General features: G+C 49.3%; 7 protein-coding genes across 7 annotated transcripts; 4 read left to right on the forward strand and 3 right to left on the reverse strand.

Moving 5' to 3' along the window:
• Positions 1-109: 109 nt before the first annotated feature.
• BGZ61DRAFT_465863 (major facilitator superfamily domain-containing protein) lies at positions 110-2,397 on the reverse strand. Its single transcript, XM_046247628.1, has 6 exons — positions 1,903-2,397; positions 1,741-1,849; positions 1,141-1,688; positions 892-1,085; positions 727-838; positions 110-672 (listed from the first exon to the last, which is right to left on the reverse strand). The coding sequence occupies exons 1-6, from the start codon at positions 2,134-2,136 to the stop codon at positions 352-354; spliced, it is 1,518 nt and encodes a 505-aa protein (XP_046095251.1). The 5' UTR covers positions 2,137-2,397; the 3' UTR covers positions 110-351.
• A 520-nt stretch (positions 2,398-2,917) lies between these two features.
• Positions 2,918-4,533, forward strand: BGZ61DRAFT_465864 (ATP synthase F0). The gene is made up of 4 exons (XM_046247629.1): positions 2,918-3,303; positions 3,359-3,618; positions 3,668-3,967; positions 4,019-4,533. Exons 1-4 carry the CDS (start codon positions 3,090-3,092, stop codon positions 4,346-4,348), a joined length of 1,104 nt encoding a protein of 367 aa, XP_046095252.1. The 5' UTR covers positions 2,918-3,089; the 3' UTR covers positions 4,349-4,533.
• Positions 4,534-4,992: 459 nt separating this feature from the next.
• On the forward strand, positions 4,993-6,442 carry BGZ61DRAFT_371252 (uncharacterized protein; the record flags this gene model as incomplete). The annotated part of the gene is made up of 4 exons (XM_046242082.1): positions 4,993-5,394; positions 5,464-5,749; positions 5,801-6,115; positions 6,183-6,442. 4 exons carry the CDS (start codon positions 4,993-4,995, stop codon positions 6,440-6,442), a joined length of 1,263 nt encoding a protein of 420 aa, XP_046095253.1.
• A 1,811-nt stretch (positions 6,443-8,253) lies between these two features.
• On the forward strand, positions 8,254-8,854 carry BGZ61DRAFT_500028 (uncharacterized protein; the record flags this gene model as incomplete). The annotated part of the gene is made up of 3 exons (XM_046251493.1): positions 8,254-8,484; positions 8,550-8,741; positions 8,810-8,854. 3 exons carry the CDS (start codon positions 8,254-8,256, stop codon positions 8,852-8,854), a joined length of 468 nt encoding a protein of 155 aa, XP_046095254.1.
• Positions 8,855-9,865: 1,011 nt separating this feature from the next.
• On the reverse strand, positions 9,866-10,399 carry BGZ61DRAFT_486248 (uncharacterized protein; the record flags this gene model as incomplete). Its single annotated transcript, XM_046249836.1, has 3 exons — positions 9,866-9,995; positions 10,040-10,162; positions 10,209-10,399. The coding sequence occupies 3 exons, from the start codon at positions 10,397-10,399 to the stop codon at positions 9,866-9,868; spliced, it is 444 nt and encodes a 147-aa protein (XP_046095255.1).
• An 813-nt stretch (positions 10,400-11,212) lies between these two features.
• Positions 11,213-13,749, reverse strand: BGZ61DRAFT_433968 (uncharacterized protein; the record flags this gene model as incomplete). The annotated part of the gene is made up of 4 exons (XM_046243941.1): positions 11,213-11,970; positions 12,060-12,527; positions 12,580-12,898; positions 12,967-13,749. 4 exons carry the CDS (start codon positions 13,747-13,749, stop codon positions 11,213-11,215), a joined length of 2,328 nt encoding a protein of 775 aa, XP_046095256.1.
• Positions 13,750-15,566: 1,817 nt separating this feature from the next.
• Positions 15,567-18,421, forward strand: BGZ61DRAFT_486250 (uncharacterized protein; the record flags this gene model as incomplete). Its single annotated transcript, XM_046249837.1, has 7 exons — positions 15,567-15,596; positions 15,655-15,765; positions 15,911-16,302; positions 16,368-16,659; positions 16,691-17,363; positions 17,419-17,511; positions 17,577-18,421. The coding sequence occupies 7 exons, from the start codon at positions 15,567-15,569 to the stop codon at positions 18,419-18,421; spliced, it is 2,436 nt and encodes an 811-aa protein (XP_046095257.1).
• Positions 18,422-20,105: the final 1,684 nt, after the last annotated feature.

Below are 20,105 nucleotides of genomic sequence, written 5' to 3' on the forward strand. Positions count from 1 at the left end.
GGGAGGAGAATTCGTTTGAGGGGGCTGAGTAGCAAACAATAGAGCTTGTTTTAGATTGGAGGGGTTTTTACTACGAAAAAGAGGCCACGTTGATGTGAGCGAATGACGATGGTAGCATTGTAGCTGGAAAGCCCGCATCTCGGGAGGATCAGGATCTCGCCACTAATGTTTAACATGCTAATCTCGAGCTACTTCGCGGGAATAGTGAGGTGCTACGAGCCTAGAAGTAAATCTGCAGCTGCTTAAAGCGGCCACAGGCCGCGAAATTTTGTATTCAGTGACCAAATTACAATAAAACAGTTTCTATGATAAAGCCACCGATTTGCCACTATTAAAGCTCTTCACATAACCCTAGTACGTATATCGGAAGAACTTGTTTTCCTTATCTGTCATTGTAGACCACACTTCCGGGGACATATACTCGTCCTCCATCTGTTTGCTGTGATCATTGCGTCTCTTGTTTGCCCAGACGTAGTAACAAAACAAGCTGAATGTGGTGACAACGCAACCAGCCTGGGTCCCCATGACTGCAAGCTTGGCTGGTCGATAATCTGGTGCATCGCGGGCTTGAAATGTCTGTGGTCCAATGATATTGCCCAGTGAGAAAGAACCGCTGACGATTGCAGCAGCAAAGGCTCGCTTGGTTGCACCGCCAAAGTTTGCCGCAGTCCACTATAATGTTATGTGAGTGACCCTGCCGGTTGAAGAAGGGAAAAGAAGTCTTACGCTGTAGAAGATGGTCAAGGGGGCGACGACTGCGTTGACCAGATAAATACCAGCCAAAATTCCGGACTTGTTGCTCTTGTCGAGAAACGACATAAGCGCGCCACCAATGATTCTAGATAAAGATTGTTAGTAGACAAACAACACTGCTTCTGTGGGGCAACTTACGCAGGAATGATGCACGCAATGATCCAGGCCCATCGATGGGACTGGGTTCGGATACCATAGCCAACAGAAAGAGTGAAGAAGATGCTGACCACACCAGAAGGCATGTTCATTAGGGCGGCCCTTTTGGCGTCGTAGCCCAGACCGCGAATTAAGGTGGCAGAGTATGTTGTGACGACACCGCTTGAGACAGAGAGCTTGGGTAGGGTTCGTTAGCAGAGGCTATGGTAGACGCCAAAGAAAGAAACTCACCAAAACAACAGATAAAACCATGAGGTATAACTGAGGATCGCACAATGCTTCAACTATCTCATTTGGGCGGAATTTGCGGCTCTCAATGCCGGTCTGGTTCACGCTGACGTGCTTCAGTAGAGCAACCTTTTCACTGTCAGACAGCCATCGAGCTTGCATAGGCGTGTCTGGGAGAAAGACGAAGGTGCAGAGACCGATGACAACCGTGATCATGCCAAGAGTCACAAACATGATCCGCCAGCCAGCGAGACCAGCGCCAGGACCAATGTGTTGGAAGCCATATGACGCGGCTCCTCCGATGATCTGGCCGAGGCCAAGACCGAGATACCAGAAAGAAAACCGCGGGGCCTGTTCTGATTTGGTGTACCACTGGCTACTGATGAGCATCAGAGAAGGGCCAATGGTAGCCTCGAAGATGCCCAGAAAGACGCGAGAGACAAGAAGGGTCTGGTAATTATGCGCAGCGGCACCACAGGCCGTGGCGATACCCCAGAGCACGACATTGGCTCCCAGCCACTTTGCTGCGGGGACCATTTGAAGAAAGTAAACTGTAGATTGTTAAGAAACAAGAATTGTGCACGGGAAAGAAGGGGAACTGACTGTTGGGCACTTCGAAGCAGAGCAAGCCGACGAACAGGAACGTGGCAATGTTGGAGAATTCATTGCCCTTGAGCTTCAGGTCTTGGTTAAGGCCCATGACTGCAGAGTACTAAAGAAATCTTGTGTTAGAAACTCAGCAGGATCGGCAGCTGGAGCACACACATTAAGGATGACCTTGTCCAGGAACTGCATCGTGTAGCAGCAGAACATCAACGGCACGATGCGCCAATCGATCTTCCGGCGCAATGCATCGATATCGACCGGGATGTCGCCTGCCACCACGTCGCGGTGACGATCAAGGAACGTCCACGCAGCGTCTACATTGCCGTGCATGTCTTTGGGGTATGGCTCTTGGGTGACCTCGACATCCTTTTTCTGGCCTTCTGCCAGTGACATTGTGAAGAATTTAAACTCGTAAAAACAGTGGCAGAAGACAACGCTGTAAACGAGACGACCGGGAACAGGCGAAGGGAGACGTGGAGTGGGCAAGATATGGCCTGAAGGAATGGGATCGAAAGCAATTTAACCACAAGATAAATGAAGTGTAAATTAAACCCGCATGGAGGGAAGAAGCAAGAGAAAGCCGGGAATCAAGGTGGTGTAGCCCAAGATGGTCGCCTGAAACGGCCTGCATACGAGTACTACGCTCATGGTTACATCGTCGTCGCCAAGGTGAGCAACGGAGGATGACATTCGTCCGCCTCGGGCAGATGCCAGTGGGTCGTCTAGTTGACTTTTGCTCTGCAGAATGCGTATGCAGCTGTGAATAAGTCACAAGTAATACGGCATGCCCCCGTCGTCGGCTGTAAAGCTCCGCAGTGGCCTGTTCTCATACCGGGATCTTTTGATCGACCGGCTACGATCTGTTGGTGCTGGGGATCTGGCCCATGCCGAAGGTGGACCCTTCTGGAACTAGCCGGGGCGGTCATCAATTTGTTTCCAACGTCTGTTGGTTGTGTTGGTGATTGAACACGCCAGGAGTGCATTGGTGGAAGGATGGCTTGCCGTCGGGACATTGCCTCGCATGTCACATACCGCCGGCCAGCGAATTGTGTAGCCGAATGACAGCTGGGTTGTGTTCCACAGCATGATTTGAATCAGAAATTATCTTGTGGCAGGGGACGTTGTGTCGTAGCTGGGGGATCTACGAGGACAGCCTTGCGTTGCGAGTGCGAGTGGCTGCAGAGCGTTGGCTGGGACTCAGGATTGCTCCGGTTTATTGACTGTGCGTTGGCTCTCCTTCTGTACAATCCCATGGTTTCTCTAGATTACCATCTTCATGAACGAATTTACCAGTGTCTTCTTCTTCGTCCCTCCTTGACCACTGGCCGTCGTCTACAGCAGCCAATATGGGCTGGGTCCTGAACGCCTCCTCCGACGTCAACGCCAAGTCCCAATATCCAACCATTATTGCCATATGCATCATACTGTCAGAATTATCGAGTGCAGTGGTATTGGCTCGACTATACGTCCGTTTTCGCGCTCGCGGTCTCGCCCACGATGACTACATGTCGGGCCTGTCCATGGTCTTTGCGATTCTCTACTCAGTGCTTTGCATCGCCCGTACGCTCTGCCCTTCTATATTTAGGACACCTCTAATCGAACTACATTGCCACAGAAACGAGATATGGCCTTGGCCTTCCCATATACCTACGACCCAAGAAAAATCTGATCACATACACTCGAGTCAATTTTGCTGGCCGGCCGATCTACCAACTTGGCATCAGTTTCTTCAAGATCGCTTTGTTGATCAGCTACTTGCGCCTTCTTCATGGTACCGACCATAGGACATATCGAGCTATTGTGTGGTTCGTCATCGGGGCCGTCTTTCTCTCGCATTTAGGATGCACCCTGTGCCTCATTTTGGCGTGCAAGCCTGTAGGAGCCATGATGTATGAGAACGAGAGCCATCGCTAACAAATGACAGGTCAGCAGATCATGGAATCCATTAGGGGAAGGAACATGTCTCCCAGCTGGACCATCGTTTACGGCCTATTCCATTGTCACCATCGTTTCTGATGTGGTGGTCGCCTTGCTGCCACTCCCTGTTCTAGCCAAGCTTGAGGTTCGACTCGGAAAGAAGATCGGCCTCATCGCCATCTTTGGTCTCGGCCTATTCACCACAATCTGCTCAGTCTTGCGATACCTGCAAATCGATCGGATCCAACATGGCGATGGCAATTCAACCATGCTCGTCCTCTGGGGAACTATTGAATTCAATGTCGGGGTAAGATTCATTAAACCTGGGAATAATCCAAGAGCTAACTGCGTCGCACAGAACATGGTATCCTCTCTTCCATTTCTTGCACCCATCTTCGTCAAGAAAGCCAAGCAATACCGATCCAAGCATTCTGATGATTATGCCGCTCCCAGTGGTAGAAGTCGAAGTCGGGGGCTGAAGAGCGACCACTACAAGTTAAAGGACATGAGCCACGGCAAGGATGATGCCGTTTTCCATTCAGCGACCGATAAATCTCGCAGCGGCAGTGAGGAAAACATCTTAAGGGAAAACAAGGGCATCGTCAAGTCAATGACCTACACAGTCCAGGTGGAGGACGAAAGTGGAGAGCCCAGTGGTTCCCATAGTGTTCGCTCGATCCGCACATAATTCATGGAGTCATTTTTGTTTCAGTGTAGCATAAAATTTAGACAATCTGACGGCTTTGCTCGCATATCTGCTCAGCATGGAGCATTTCGGGGGAGATGGCTCGGCTAACCACGCAATCTCAGTAATACCGGGTGTGATTCCTGATTACACAGGATGGCCGAGGATGCCAACCAACAAGCTACAACACGACAGATGAGTGATTGTTAGTCTGCGACTTGTCCCACTGAAATCCAAGGGTCGAAGCCACTTGCTGTACGCAAATCCCGCTTAGTCCTACGTAAGGTTTTTGGGATGGCAGTGCTCCTGGGGTATCATGCTAACATTCTTCAAGGGTTGTATCGTATTTAACCAGGAAGACGAGGGCACCCTGGCTCCGGGACGTCCCCGAGAATTCCCAGTCAATGCAGGGGTTGGATCCCTGATCGCGGCATTATTACCCCCAGTCAATGGCCCACTATGAATGAGACAGGAGGGCGTAGATCGCTCCGCAATGATCCGTAGTGAAAAGCGTGTTGGTCGTGAGCCCAACGATCCTAAGTCCTTGCCTGCGTACTTCAGAGTTTGTACCCATCGACGAGTTGACTCCTTTCTCCGCCTTCGACATAAATTAAGAAATCACCTTTTTCTGCCAAGAAGCATTCAATATGACACCCCGGACCGTCTGCTCAGTCGAAAAGCCCATCCTCATCATCGGCGCCGGAATCAGCGGCTTGCTCCTGGCGCAGCGTCTCCGCCAGGAAGCTATCCCATTTCGCGTATTTGAACGAGACGCCGATCTCTCGACTCGCGGCGCTGGCTGGGGCCTCACATTGCACTGGTCACTCCCGGCGCTGCGATCACTATTGCCAGATCACCTAGCTGAACGTCTGCCCGAGGCTTATGTTGACCGCGCTGCTGTCGCTAGAGGAGCATCGTCAGGTTTTCCCTTTTTTGATCTCAGTACCGGTGAACTCAAAGCAAAGACGCCCAAAGCCTCGGAGTCACAGCGCATTAGGGTAGCTCGCGAGGGCTTGCGAAAACTGCTTGGTACCGATATCAACATCGAGGTATGTTTGTGGCTATTTGGTTGGACGGAAGTATTCTTGAACCATCATTAATTTAATTCCACTATCAAGTGGGAGAAGGCTCTCGCTGGGATATCATTCAGCCCTGACTACGCAACAGCAAAATTTGACGATGGGTCGTCTATCATTGGGAGCCTCATTGTCGCGTGTGACGGCGCTCAATCCGCAGTACGACGTAGTCTCTTTCCTGACCAGTGGGAGACTCACAAGTTACCTGTTCGCATGTTGGGAGTGAAGCTGCAACTATCCCCGGACCAGATGAAGTCCATTCATGACCTGGATACATTTTTCTTGCAGGGCACTGCTTCAAGTAACGATTCGTTTGTTTATATCAGTGGTGTGTACTCTCTCATCAGCTACAATAGTTCCATGGTTAGTAACATTGCAGTGCTCGATGCTCCGGAGAATCATGCGCAGAGTTCCGAGAAATACGTATGCCAGATGTGTGTATCTTGGCCATACCGTGACGGCTTCTTCAACAACGCATTGCCGACAGAGATACCCAATTCGAACGAAGAAAGGCGTCGGTTTATAAATGCTCTGGCGGAAACGTGGGCAGAGCCTTTCCGTACTCTGGCCCTCAACATACCGATCGACGAAGATATCAAACATCTTACCCCACAAGACTTTGTCCCAGATCTTGATTTCCGCATAAGCGACAGAGCTGTGCTGATGGGAGATGCATTCCACGTCATGGTAATGTGTAAGTACTCATATTCACCGTGCATTACGTGATGTAAGAACTTGAGAGGCTAATAGCGTAGACTGAGGCGAGGGTGCCAACCATGCGATTGTTGATGTGCTTGATTTTGTGGACCGAGCGGTACCTGCATTGCGGGATAATCAGGACATCACCATCCTAAGAGTGGCTTTGGATGAATATGAGGATGCAGTTATTAAGAGGGCTCGTCCTGGTACATTGGCCTCGCGGCGAGCATGTCTGGATGCCCATGAATGGCATCGGATCAATGGCGACAGCCCCTTGTTAACGAAGCGGGAAATGATGAGTCAATACGTAGATGATGTCTGATATAGCTATTGTATCAAGGGGTTAGGGTGCCCTAGTACACATAGCCAGAGGGGGGACTAGAAGCTCAACAGTAAAAAAAAAAACACCAACAATAGTATCAACAATACTGGGCACCCGATTATGTTTTTATTGAAATACCAAAAAATACTTTCTTTTCGACGTGACTCAATATCATCACATCGATCAAATATTTATTTTTAATCATTTGGGCCAAACTGAATAGAACAACAACGGAACCCCATCGACGATAAAGCCCTCCGCACAACCACTGGAGTATTTCGCCGCTTAGGTCGGTCACGGGAACATGTACCAACCGGAACGAACCGAACTCACGACGCTCAAGCCTAGATTCAAGAGAAGCGCGACTTGATGCGTGAGCTCGTCCGCCTGGGCTGTGGGACGAATCCCTCTCCTGTCTCCTGCACTGTACGTCTCGTGGTGCAAGAGCTATGGGCAGGGCCGATAGGTCAATGAGCAATGTATATGATATTGTGCGGCCTGCAAGAACTGCAATGGCTGGAGGGAGTGGCGCTGCAGAGAGTGTCACAAATGGACTTATGATGTTTCGATGCCTTTCGAGCGGCGTGGGGAGAGAGCGGAATCAATGGCATAAACTCTGCATTTGACCATTTCCCACCATCGACTTTGAGGAGCTCTGTCCGCATGCCTATCTATACCCTGTAAGGTTAGGAAAGCCTTGGGTTGGGTTCATGACTATGGCAGTTGCTTCCTCAGGCAGATGGGAGATCATGTAGGTGAAAAGCTCTTGTTTTCTTCCTACCTAGTGAGGGTCCTTGGGTCAGTCTTATGATGAAACAAAATGATGAACTCGGATGACCTCAGACATCCGAGACGCTCCGGATTCTTCGGGGTCTTGTCTTCACCTAGTTATGGACCTGAACAAAGGAAAGGCTTGGCTCGTGACGTGACCAGTGACGAGGTAGATGGCGATGCACGCCTATGAAGATAGAAAAAAAGGCTCCACTGCTGCAACAGCCGTTGGAAATCGATATCCCGATATGTGACAGCAGTGCTGTGGGATTTGCCGACAAACAACCATATCAGCTGTCTAGTTCTAATACTGAATAACCCCATAGACCTAGAGGACCTGGAAATGGGCAGCTATCTTGAAACCCCCTTTATGAATGGCACGAGTGCCTCATCCACTGAGGCCCACTGTGAACCAAAGCCTTTGGCTAATCCACGAAATTGACAGATTCATTGATGAGGATTATCTGCCAAGCCTAGCTGCTAATGACGAGTATGTTTTACCAGCCTCTCCTATCTTCTTATTTCAATTGAGGAAAATATACAGCTTAACCCTCTCTGAACATACCACGCCAGCATTGCCAAGCAACTAACACACCTTGAATTGCCGCTGGAATTGCCGTTATATGCTCTTGAAATGCCATGATGTTTACCTTGGCATATGGGCGCAGCGTCCGCTATCACTTTTGAGGAAGGAGGGAACCTTATCCTATTGGAAGAGCAGTATACTTCGGACGTTACCTTGCCAGAGAGTGGGGCGTTATCACTTAGTCTGTTTCATTGCCAAGCTCACTTGCATTGAGAATTTAGGAAGGTAATTTAGAGCGAGAGCACTAATGAACCTTAAGGCACGAAAGCTGATAAATCGTCCCTTTTGATCGCCAGATGGTCTTGTCACTACCGAGTGGGATAAAAGAAGATTAGCTATATCAGTCGTTGAAACCTCGCCCCTATTTTAGATGCCAGAGACGCTCAGTGACACTCAAGTTCTGCTCAGCTTGTACTCTAACCAGTACCAGTTTTTCTTTCCAAGGACATTCAAGATGAGAGCATTCATCAAACTTCTAATCCTCACAGTCTGCGCCTCCGCTGCTGCTTCGCCAAGCCGTGTGCTTGACGCAAGACAGGCTGTTGTGACGCCTGCTCCGTGTGAACCGATTGTCCCTGCACCATGCGAAGCAGTAGTCAAGAAAAGATTCAACAAGTTCGCGAACGCGTTCATCGTCAAAAAGAATTTGACGGAAGCATTCGAATATATTTCTAGTACATACATTGTAAGATCGGCCTGGCTTGCTATGTCCTTGTAATACTTCGCTAAACTGAGCAATAAAACTGGTAGAACCATAATCCGTTCGCCGATGATGGTCCAAATGCCGCACTTGACGTCCTTGGTCCAATTTGGCCGTCTCTCAATATCACGGTCCTTCGCACTACGTTCAAGGGCAATATGGGCTGGTTGAACTACAACACTAGTGGTTTTGGTGAAGTCGTCGATCGGTTCAGATGGGAGGATGGCTGCATCGTTGAGCACGTAAGTCGATCCCAAACCCCCCAAGATCTTTGTGGTTCATCTGACTAAAACAACTTCTGTCATGTTAGTGGGATCAAGGCGAAGTGTATCCCACCAAGACCAAAAATGGGTAAATATTAACGGGTGACCATGGAAGGGTGGTGAGCGCCGTACATATATATGTTAGTGACACTTTCAGGCGAAGGCGTTCGTTGTGGGCGCGCAGTTATGAAACTGTCGCGGTGGCAAACGTATATACTTTAGATAAACTTGCTACCCGCTACCTTGAGCAACCAAATTTACTATCCCTCTCCTCCGCAACCTCGATATAACATCAATTAAAAATCAGATGTGGGGTGCGACTGGATATTATATGTGTTGCCAGCCGATAATGGAGAGAGTATTTCCATTCGGCTTTCCGCCCCACCGAAATATTAGAAATACCTCGAGACATTCCATCCATTGTCAATTACCGATAGACTAAGTCAGCTACTCTTGTAACAAACTGACTCACTAACCACCCTCGCTTATACAATGTCAAGCATAGGGAACCTCGTCGATTTTCTCAATGGAAGCAACGAGAATTGGCGAATCAAGTTTCTGTCTTGGGCATGTTAACAGTACTTGATTGAGGCGCATTGATGATGCGTAGGACAAGGGATAATTAATGAGAAAATATAATCAAGTAGAAAGGAATCATGATGAAGACTGGCTTATAGATGCCGAGATGCTCAAAGCTATCATGTTTCTACTTGGTGGCTGGATCTAGGCTGAGCGAGCGTTGTGAGCAGTTCTTCAGCCAAGGCTGATTCGGGCACTTTGGTGATCAGAAGGATGATATGGAGAAGGTTTCAAAGGAGATTTCTTGCGCTATGGAACGATAAGAATTGCATGTACATCCATCTGACTCGAGTATTTCCAAGACATCTGCCCGTCTTGTGAAGTCGTATGATCTGGCCCGTGTACATGTCGCTTCTGTGCATGTAACACGTATCATTTTAGCACTAATCCACCTAAGCTACCTATTGAAATGACGTGCAATATTTTAGCTCAGTTGAGTTGGGAATAAAAAAGTGATAACGTGACAGGAAACAGCCGCCACGGGGCTTAGGATCCCCAATCAGTGGACGTAGATGAATGGTCTCTCACTGACACACAGGTACTGTAGTTGGCTTGGAAACAGCGTTGCTAGGGTTCGTCTTGGAGCAACCATTTGCAAACCCCAAGGCCGTATCATCGACGGCTGCGCTATAAGCCGCGCCGCAATTTGGGTCACTGAAGTCATTAGACACGTTCCACAGCAGACTTTTAGGACATACCTGGCTCCGCCGCTTGCATTATTAAAATACGAGCAGATGTCGTGAGAGAAGCAGTCCTGTGTGTAGGCATTGCCCAGCGCTGTTCCGGTGCACCCAGCTCCACAGCGTCCATTGCAAGAGTAACTAACACGGTCAGGGACAATTCTCGGATGTTCGATGGAAGACATACTCTCCCGACCCGGCACTATTTGCGCCATAGTTGCTACCGACAACACTAACAAAGGTGCAAGATTGGCCTGCGCTGTTCGTCCACCGTGCCGTGGCCGTGGCGCCAACTTGGAGGCAAGTGATGGATCGCTTGGACACCGATGGCGCCGCGGTGGCGACGCACGCAAAGAATAAGGCGATGATGGGAAGCATTATGCTATTTGTTTGATTTGTTTTTGCCTACTGATCAGAGAAAGTCTAATAGTGTATACCTCCTTTATAGCTATAAGTATAGGTGCTCTTCGTTCGTGCAAGGTAGATTTCGTCATCGGGCATGCTGCCAGAAGGGGCAAGCGCGGAGAAACTTTCGGAGAAACACCAGCAATATTGCACTACCATCTATCCCGTTTGGTAGAGATGGCCGAAGAAACAATTGTGTGCTTGAGGAACGGAGGTTCTCAGTCCGTATGGGGTCTTTTACAGTACACTAAGCGTGCTGGTGGTAGGCAATGGGCACACAGCCTGGGGCTCATTAGTAACCACTTCAATAACTGAAGACTAATCATAAATCTCGCCATATGTATTCAGCGGTGGCTGAGGAAGAGATTAGTCCTCACCTAAAAAGAGCGATCAAACCGGCGACTTGTTACACTCTTTCTCAGTTCTCAGGAAGGATATTCTATCAAGTCCCCATACGCCCAATATCTATCACACACAGTGACCGCCATCAACCATTTAGTCTACGGCCGTAATAAGGTTACTTCCATCTCCAAGCAGGAAGAGGATGGGAACACGAAATTCATCGACTTTGCTTAACCGGTACTTACTGGGTCCGGCAGCGGATACCGTTCCGTCGATATTGCAACCTGAAAGGGCTCGGTCTTTGTGGATCACTATTGCGGATCACTGTCCGGGGTACGGGGTAAGGAAGCCAGACTGCATGTCCACGATTACAACAGCAATATTAATAAACTTTTATCAAGTGCGAAGTCAGCATCCCTGCGAAATCCAACAACAGCTTTCCCATCATTCCTTGCGATGTTTCTTCTTGCTTGATTTCTTCTTCGGGATCTCAGGAGGTGGCGCCGGGGGCTGTTTTGGCACTGCGTCCTCTGTCTCGCTTCCACTGCCACTGGTGGAAGAATCACTCTCCGAGGAGGATTCCTCAGAAGAGCTGTCATCCGACGGTTCGGGAGACTTGGGCTTGGTCTTGTTCTTGGAAGACCTTTTGTTCTTGGGCTTCTTCTTCGTCGAGCCCGGTTCATCGTCCAGATCGTTTGTGATGTCGTCGCGGCGGACTTCCGACCCCTTGGCTCGTTCATCGTCCCCTCCACGGACCTTTCCCAGGTATTTATCGAAATGGTCGCTCGCTGTTGCAACTGTCTCAAAATGTCTCCTTTCTAGTAGTGGCCCGTCAGGGTGGCCGTCATCGCCGGAGTATTTGATGTTGTCCCAATCAGCGAGTGCAACGGCAGTCTGAAAGGCGTTCTTGATTTGTCTCCCGTTCCATCTCGATCCTCCCTTCTTTTTCTTCCAATGTCGACGGGAATAGTCCTCAATCTCCTTGCGATCAAATCGTACACGAAATTTGCCATCTGACTTCTTGTTGCGATCCTCGAGAGCGTCCAGATTCATCGTCCAGACCTGGAAAGTCTGGTCCTCGTCCAAGGGTGGATAGTATAGAGCACAGTGAACGCGAGATTTGATGGCCTCGTCGAAAGAGCCGACTCGGTTCGTCGTCAAGATGAGAATCCCAGAATAATACTCCAGAACTCTCAAGAACACTAGCAACAAATTAGCAAACAAGCATGAAGCGGCAAAACGCTTTATACCGCAGAATGAACTCATGGAACACGGCGGTTAGTTGGCGTACCTGAGACAAGACTGTTCTGTCTGATATCTCCCTTTTCTCGCGCACTGAGAAAGACATCGGCTTCATCCAACAGCAAAACGCAGTTCCACTTCCTCGCAAGGTCGAAGAATTTCTCGAGGTTATTTTCAACCTCCTGAGCTGTATTTCCTCCAAGGTCACCGCAAGTGATAGGAAGCAGCGGCTTGCCAGCGTTGGCAGCGACGCACTCCGCAGTCGAAGTTTTTCCTACTCCTGGGGCTCCATGCAGAAGGATGATGAGGCCTCTTCCCTTTCCTTTGACGACATCAAATTCTCTCTTTGACTGTCTGACCTCTGTAGTACCATCTGCAGCGATCTGTCGAGCATGAGTCCTCACAAGGGCGCGCACAATATCCTTGTGACCAGGTGGCAAAACAAGCTTCTCGAACCCATCTTTCTCGCCCGCCTCTAACTTTGGCACCATCTTGACCAGATTGATATCAAGGGGATCTAATGAAACGTAAGCCGATGTTATGTGGAGCATTGAGCTTGGTTAACATACACCACTTCCGGCTAAGGAGCACGTATCCGTAGACTCTAGGGGGAAGCAATAAGTGACGACTCTCCGTCAAAGCACCCGGTAAGTGAGTTTGGAGAAGGTCCGTGTTGTGAGTAAATTGAGACCATCTTGACTTGAGGATCTCCGCGTCGTCATACCATATCCGGGAGTAATGGGAATCGCGTTTCAGGGGCTCATTTGTTTCTTCATCGTCTTCGTTCGTTGGGCTTACAATGATACCACCCCCGAACTGGGGCAGTGGTATTTTTGGCTCACTGTTCCGGAACGCAAGGTCGAAATCTATCATGACATCGCTGTCAATCTGTTTGTACAAGGGCTAGTAAGCAATGCACCATCGTTAAGAGGGTTGGGCAGGGGCAGTTAACGAACCTCCTCTATTCTGTCAAATAAATCGTCCTCTTTTAGGCTAAGCCCTTTATATCTGCGATGGCTTACGTGCGCTAGTTCTTCGAACTTCTTGCCTCTGGCGATGAGTGAAGTCTTGATCGGTTCTTCCTCATATATGAGCGGGTAGACAGGTAGATTGCTGACAGGAAGGAGGTCATCGTATGGCCTGATAGAAATTGTATGGGGCATTGGCCCAAATTGTTTGCCATCAAAGTCCAGGTAGAAGCAATCGATAACGAGGTCCGAAACAGTTTTTTGAAAAGGTGTTTTCGACTCAGCCCTCGGTACCAATGACTTCCTCCCGCCACAGACTTGTAGCACGCGGTAGACTTGACGCTTTGGATGCCTGGTAACAACCTCCTGGCCGGGTTTGAACAAGTACCAAAGATACGAGAATGGCAACCTTGTGATGCTGCTGTCAAGACGGCCGCGCTCCAAGCCCCTGTACGACCTGACGAGATCTTGAAGATCTGTATCCAAAAATTTCACCAGCGCCCGGAGACCGTCAAGAAGAATCCTTGCACGATCTATGTCATCGTTTGAGATAGTCTCATTCGGGGTATCCAGAGAGTATGCCAGTCTCGTGGGAAGAAATTGCTTCTTGCGCCGCACAGCGGGATGGTCGGGGACATTTGCAGCGATATCAGCAAACTCCTCCTCTTTCTCTTTGAGCAAATTTCTGAAGTCATTCTCAAAAGGGATGATGGATCTGAAGGGAGCCACATGATCATGGTTCAGATCGGCAATGCCGATGACTCCTGCCATTTTTTCGTTCAGCAACTCGTTGATAATTCTGAATCGAAAGGGAAGTTCGCCTGGTAAACTGACGCGGGCAACTCCCTTGTCACCGGTGGCATTCAGAACGGTTTGTTTCGAAGATTGATTCGCACTTCGTGTACTGGGTTTTTCGTTCACACCATCCCGTCCCGCCAGGGGTTTCTCAGTGCCCTTCAGGATCGGAGAGGCTGAAGAAACAAAGATATGGCAGTTCACGGCGCTGCAGGATGTTCTCACCCAGTCGTCGTCGGCGACATATATGATCCCATGCTTCCTGGTGAAAAGCTTCTCTGCCTCCAAAATGGCCTTCTTCTTATATCGCAAGATCCTCATTCTTTTAGTGTCGCTCAAGTCTCCGTCAGAATCCAAGGACGGGTCGCCATCCAGCGACTCCATAGTCGAGTCATCGCTGTCTTCCTCTTCGATCACATGTTTTGGGAGCTCTATCTTGGCCGTGGGTTTGACCTTGAGATTCAGGGGATGATCGTCCATTATCACTGATGATATGGTGCTGGGCCAAGTTGCGTTAAGGTCTTGTGTAATGTTCTCGATGTCAATTTGACGTTGCGGGTCAGAACGCATTGAATGTGGCAAGTGTGTCGACCGCACCGACCAGGTTATACTGTAAGGGAGCAACGTCGTCTTTTGCAAGATTTGGATGATCGGCGTGGAGGAAGATCAACGAAACGATGAGACCTGGTTCCAGGGGGAAGAGACAGAGCCTTGTTAATGGCCGTCAGATTCAGGCTCAGTGCCAGCACACCATTTCCTCCATGCACAGCCTGATTATTGATGGCCTTCAAAGCATCGGGAATCGGCATTAATACTTAGAAAGTCGTGGGGGTTGTTATCGGAATCTCCGCCATTAGGTGGTAGTACGAGGCACGGTTGAGCCACTCATCCTTCGTCTCTGCAGGACAGTCGTCATGCTTCTCTGTGACGGATGCAAGCCATGGCTGACCGGTCGGCCACTTCCCAAGCCACTTCAATCTCTGCGGTCTAGTCTGGACCGGCCAAGTCAGCATGGTGGATCAAATGGATCAAGCGAGAGTCCTCCATCACCAACCATCTGCCGTTCTGCGAACGAGCATGCAACCAGCGGCACACCGAGTCTGCACGAGACAAACAGCGTTCCCATCCTCGACCTGTGATTGACCGCGATAAGAGCCGGCAAGGGTCTGAATATGCTGCAAAGGGGTGCTTGTGACGGCGTGTGCTTATATTGCACTTGTTTGGGGGCCTCAAAAATTACTCGGTGAATCGCATCAATGTTTTCATTAGGCATCAAAAGTGCAGTCAGCGCGGATCAATGTGATTAAGGCATCAAAAGTGGTGGGATGAAACTCGAGCGCTGCGAGAAGAGAAAGCACATTGACAATGACAAGGATAAGGGCGTCGTCATTCGTCCCATTTCGGTCCCCCCCTTTTCAAGCTGCTCTGCTGTGCCCCCTCACCGCGTTCGGAGGTTGAAGAACCCGAGCCTCGTCAATGAGGTTAATGCATGTTGGTGTCGTTCGTGCGCCTCAATTTTCGTTTTTCAGAAGAGAAGTCCTCGCTGACCCGGACCGCCCCCATCGCAACTCCACAGGTCCTCCATACTCCTTAGGAAGAGACACAATACGAGCCGACGTTGGCTCACAATACATAAGCTCCATGGGTGGCTTAATGAGCCTGTCGGAGGCTGCTCCACCGCAGAAAACCTGCTTTGCCGATCTTTGACCACTGAGGCTCTTGCGAGACCTACAACTTGCATATTAAGGGAGGGAGCTATATCGACATGTAACGCATCACTCGGACACACGGAAATGTCGCTTCGCCTACCAGCCGTTAATCTTGTGAGCATTTGCTTGACGCCGATTACCAGAGAAGTGGCGTATGCAAACTGAAAAATAGCGCAACGGCCAGCCAATTATTCGTGAGAGAGACGATGTGACACTAATATCTGATGGCCATCGACGGCTATCACCGAGAATGAGGCGAACGCAGACTAAAAATAGCGCAATGGTAAGCCAGTTATTGTTGAGAGAAAATGCGACGCTAATCTTTGACGTTCAGCTTTGTGACTGCATCGCATGACATTCTTGCACATTAGTGAATGGTTCAGCCTACCACCGTTACCCAAGGAGTCCTTATTGCTGACCACACGAAGGTTGACGCAGGCTCAGCCGGCCTCAGAGGTGGAGATAAAGATAAATTACTTGACCAACCACCAAATAAGGAAGTGCTCTATTGCTTTCCTCTCGCGTGGAGGGATATTGCCAAGTCAGTGCCAGTAATCTTGGACGACACTTCCATGGCTTCCACTCCACTGTATCCCGATGCCCAGGGGGGCGTTGATGCTCTGTTGAGAACAGGCTCCCGTGTGAAAGATTACGCCGTGAAAGTGACCGAGAAATATGCCGCCGGCCCTGAGAGCCCTCTTGATGGCAAAATTCACCTCTCGTTGCAACCACCCACCCAATTGGTCGCCGTGATATCCAGCGAAACACCTGCCGTGGTCAACCGACCAAAACTCAGCGCTGAGACCAAGGAAAGCAATGCGTATGTTCCCTCAGAAACAAACTTGCTAAGCGCCATTTTGACATGTTGCTCACTACGCGATGAAGTACGACAGCCGAACAGAGCACAACGGAGAAGGAGGAGCAGTTCAAACAGACGATGAGAGAATATGAGAAAACGGCTAAGCAGAAGTACAGGACTGGAATAAATCCTGACAATAAGCACACTACCAGCGAGGTTGAAGCCATTGTGAAGGAAGCGATCAATAAGTACCAAACCGAAGACACAAGAGGATTCTGGGGAAAAATCCGCCTGGCGTGCCGGAAACTTGGCGATGGCAGCGAAGCTATTCAAGGCTGGCTCGGCCTACTGCCAACACAGTCAGAGTACCTCTCGGTAGTATGTGGAGGTCTGAAACTCATCTTGACAGTTAGTGGGCTATTATCCAAGTTTGATCATGTCTGCTAAATATGCGAAGGCTGCGTCTCGGATGAAGAACGTCGCTGATAAGGTCATGGAAGCGCTACAGCAGATCCCCACCTTAATTAGCAGCGCGCAGCGGGTCTTGCAGATTTACAAAGACTCTGACCAATTGAAGATATTGAGCACGTCGTTTTACGGCTCGATTTTAGCAGCACTGGGACACATACTCGAGTACTTGCGGCAAAAGTCCTTATGGAAAGCCCTCAAAGCTGGCTTTCAGCAAGCGAGCTTTGAGAAGTTGCTTCTTGAGAAAGTTGACAACGTGACGAAGGACAGAAACGCTTTCAATGATGAAGCCAACATCTGCCAGAAAGAGATGATCGAGAGATTGGAAAGTGTCCAAAAGGAGAATAGCGACGAAGCGAGGAAGAGGACTCAGGGACTCCTTGAAACCGTCAAGTTCGCTTGTCAGGAGCAGACTCGAGCGAACCGAGAAATGAGGGAGACTTTGGAACTAATGCAAATGACCACCATGGAAATCAAACGGAGACAAATTGAGCTAGACCAGAAGTTCGAAACCAAGATTGACGCCTTGAAGGAGGCTGTCATGAAGCCATACGACCTCATGATGCAAATGCTTGAAGGAAACCCGAACCTCACTGAATTTGCATCTTTCATGGGTTAGTTTCATATGGTCCTTCTATCCTGTTCCACCAAACTGACGACTGATGGTAGTGAAACGACTCGATGCCCCGGAGCCTTCGCAAGAACTAGAAAGCCCAAAGAGGCGCGCATCTATGTCAACTATTGCCAAGGGCAATAAATCCGGTATGTGCCGATCGCCTCCATCAATATTCGATAACAAGAGACTAGATGGCTGACTTGGACATTAGAACTCAGTCCAAGGCAGCAGCGTACCAAGTTCCTATCGCGGCTTGACTATGATGCAGACGCAGCAGGCGCTGATCTCATGGCAAACTACACCCTCGGGCCAAATCTTTCGCTCGATGACCAAAATCGCGGCATTTATGTCATCAAGGCAAAAGCCCTGGCTGCCTGGGTTAATGCTGAGCGCTCAGCCGCGCTCGTCATCAACGGAAATGCAGGAAGCATCAAGCGAAGATCTGCCATGAGCTTTGTTTGTGCTCGTCTTGTTTACGCACTGGAGCAGATTCGATCACCACCAGGAGGATCATCTCGTGCGGGAACGCCGGACGTGGTGGTGTTGTACTTCTTCTGCGGCCAACATGCTTCCGGCGACTACAGTTGGGAGACACCGAGCGGGATCGTCAACAGTTTCCTGGCTCAGCTGCTCACTCAATGCAAGCACTTGGACCTAACCAAGGTGACCGGCCGCGGCAGTTTCGATAGTGGTGACATGAAGGCGGTTCTAAAGCGGCTGTATTACGTACTCGGGCAGCTTCCAGCGGAGACGACTGTATTCTGCGTTATCGACGGCCTGTCGTACTACGTTGACAATGACAAAACCTCGGACGATGCAGACAAACTGATCAAGAAGCTGTTGAAGCTGGCAAGGGGCAAGTCGCGGAATCGTTACGCGTTCAAACTCCTCCTTACAGTACCAAATCGGTTGCACGGGTCGGAAGTAGAGTCTTTGGGAGATGACGAGGTCTTGGATATTCCTAGCAATCCCCCTAAAGCTGGAGGTTTCACTGCAATGAAGTGGAATCTGAGTGCTGGCTGCGAACTGGAACGCTTCGCTAACTCGGTTAAGTAGGAGAATTAGACCGTCATTGGAGGAATTGGGGACATCTCAGGAGGCGAAAATGTTTCATTCACAGCCGTTATCGATTGATATGTTTGCGCTTATGTTATATCTATTGTGAATTGTGATAGCGTGTAGTGAGGGATCTGTAGATCATTGATCAATGATATATCAAGAGGTTAGGGTGCCCTAGGATATATATACCCAGAGGGGGGACTAAATGCTCGATATTAATGATATTAAGAAAAAACTGTAAAACAAATCGATACTAATTATGAAAAGGGTTTAAAATTTAATAGTAAGGTACATTAAGACCAGATTTACCCCGGCGATTCATCTTATAGAAGAAACTATTCTTGAAGGACCAATAGCTAGCCTAGGAAGTATTGAATGCAAACACCACATGAGCTGAGAAACTATTCTTGATACTATTGTTTGTGTTTTTTTTTTTTTACTGTTGAGCTTCTAGTCCTCCCTCTGGGTAGGCTAAGCGTATGCCATAAAATTAATAGGAATGAGGGGATCGGATATCACCAGCCTCACTGAACTCGCATACGGTCGACATCCTTCCCCCCTCCTCCCCACCCCCGGCCTCTCGCTATACATGGTTTCTTGTCCTCTTCAACACAACTGTGGCTACATTGCTAAAACTCATCCTAACACTGGAAATTTGCAAATATTTCAGCGTCGACAAGAACATTACTCTTGTTACCCTCAACCGTGGATATGCGTCCAAGCATGCGTCTCCAGAGCAATCAGAGTCGCTGCCTCTGTGAAAATCTTCTCAGCTAGGGCTGCTGGTACGCGTTTGGATTGAATGTAGAGAGCTGACGAGCCAGATGGCGGGAGGCCAGTATCCCGAGATGGACCCTGCCTCTTGTCTACAAGTTTCAATCCCAAATTAATTAGCCGAGGTGATGATTTCCGCTCCATCCGGTATGGCTGCAGTTGGCCCACTCAGGTTTTCTTGCAGTCTAGGGTAGGAGAGACTCCAACCGCAAAAGAAACCTGGCGCTGGTAAATATGCGTAGTGTAAAAGGTGATGATTCAATTGGACATGCCAAGTAGCCGAGGCCCGAAGTCAGTCTCCGAGTCCTTGATAGCCGAATGCAACCCACACCTGAATGGATCGACAAATGGGGAAATCGTGGCTCGAAATGCAGCATCAACCCCTCATCTGCTCCAAAGATGGGATCCAACCTGCATAATTCACGTTTGACTGCACATGACTCTCTTTGGGCTACGAGAAGAGACTGGCCATTGGCATTTTTTTGTTCCGGAAGTTCCGAGTAAGAGACGGGCTTCGACTTCCTAAATACGAAGAGGTCGAGAGGGAACGAACAATAGTCCGGCTTCCAGACCATCCAGCTCGTGTTGGATCTCATTATGAAGATACACGTTCTACCAATAGCGGGCGTAAAAAGCTGGTCCAAGCAGCTCATAGCGTCTTATTCTGTATAGAGGATCCAATGAGTAGCTCTGAATTAGTCCACCGTCGCAAGGATCCTTTCCGATGAGCCCCAGCTCCATTACCCCGTGGGGAAGTGCGGTTGGTCCATCCACACCGACGTTGTGCGGGGGTCCCGATATGTAATGTGACTTGGATGGAGCGTGAATTGGATGGTAGAGGTGGACTGGAAAGCCCGGGAGATGTAACGCCGGCTTCCATCATATGGGCCTATCCCACCATCTTCTT

Source organism: Ilyonectria robusta (genome assembly GCF_021365365.1).
Source record: "Ilyonectria robusta strain PMI_751 chromosome Unknown BGZ61scaffold_45, whole genome shotgun sequence".
Classification (NCBI taxonomy): Eukaryota; Fungi; Ascomycota; class Sordariomycetes; order Hypocreales; family Nectriaceae; genus Ilyonectria; species Ilyonectria robusta.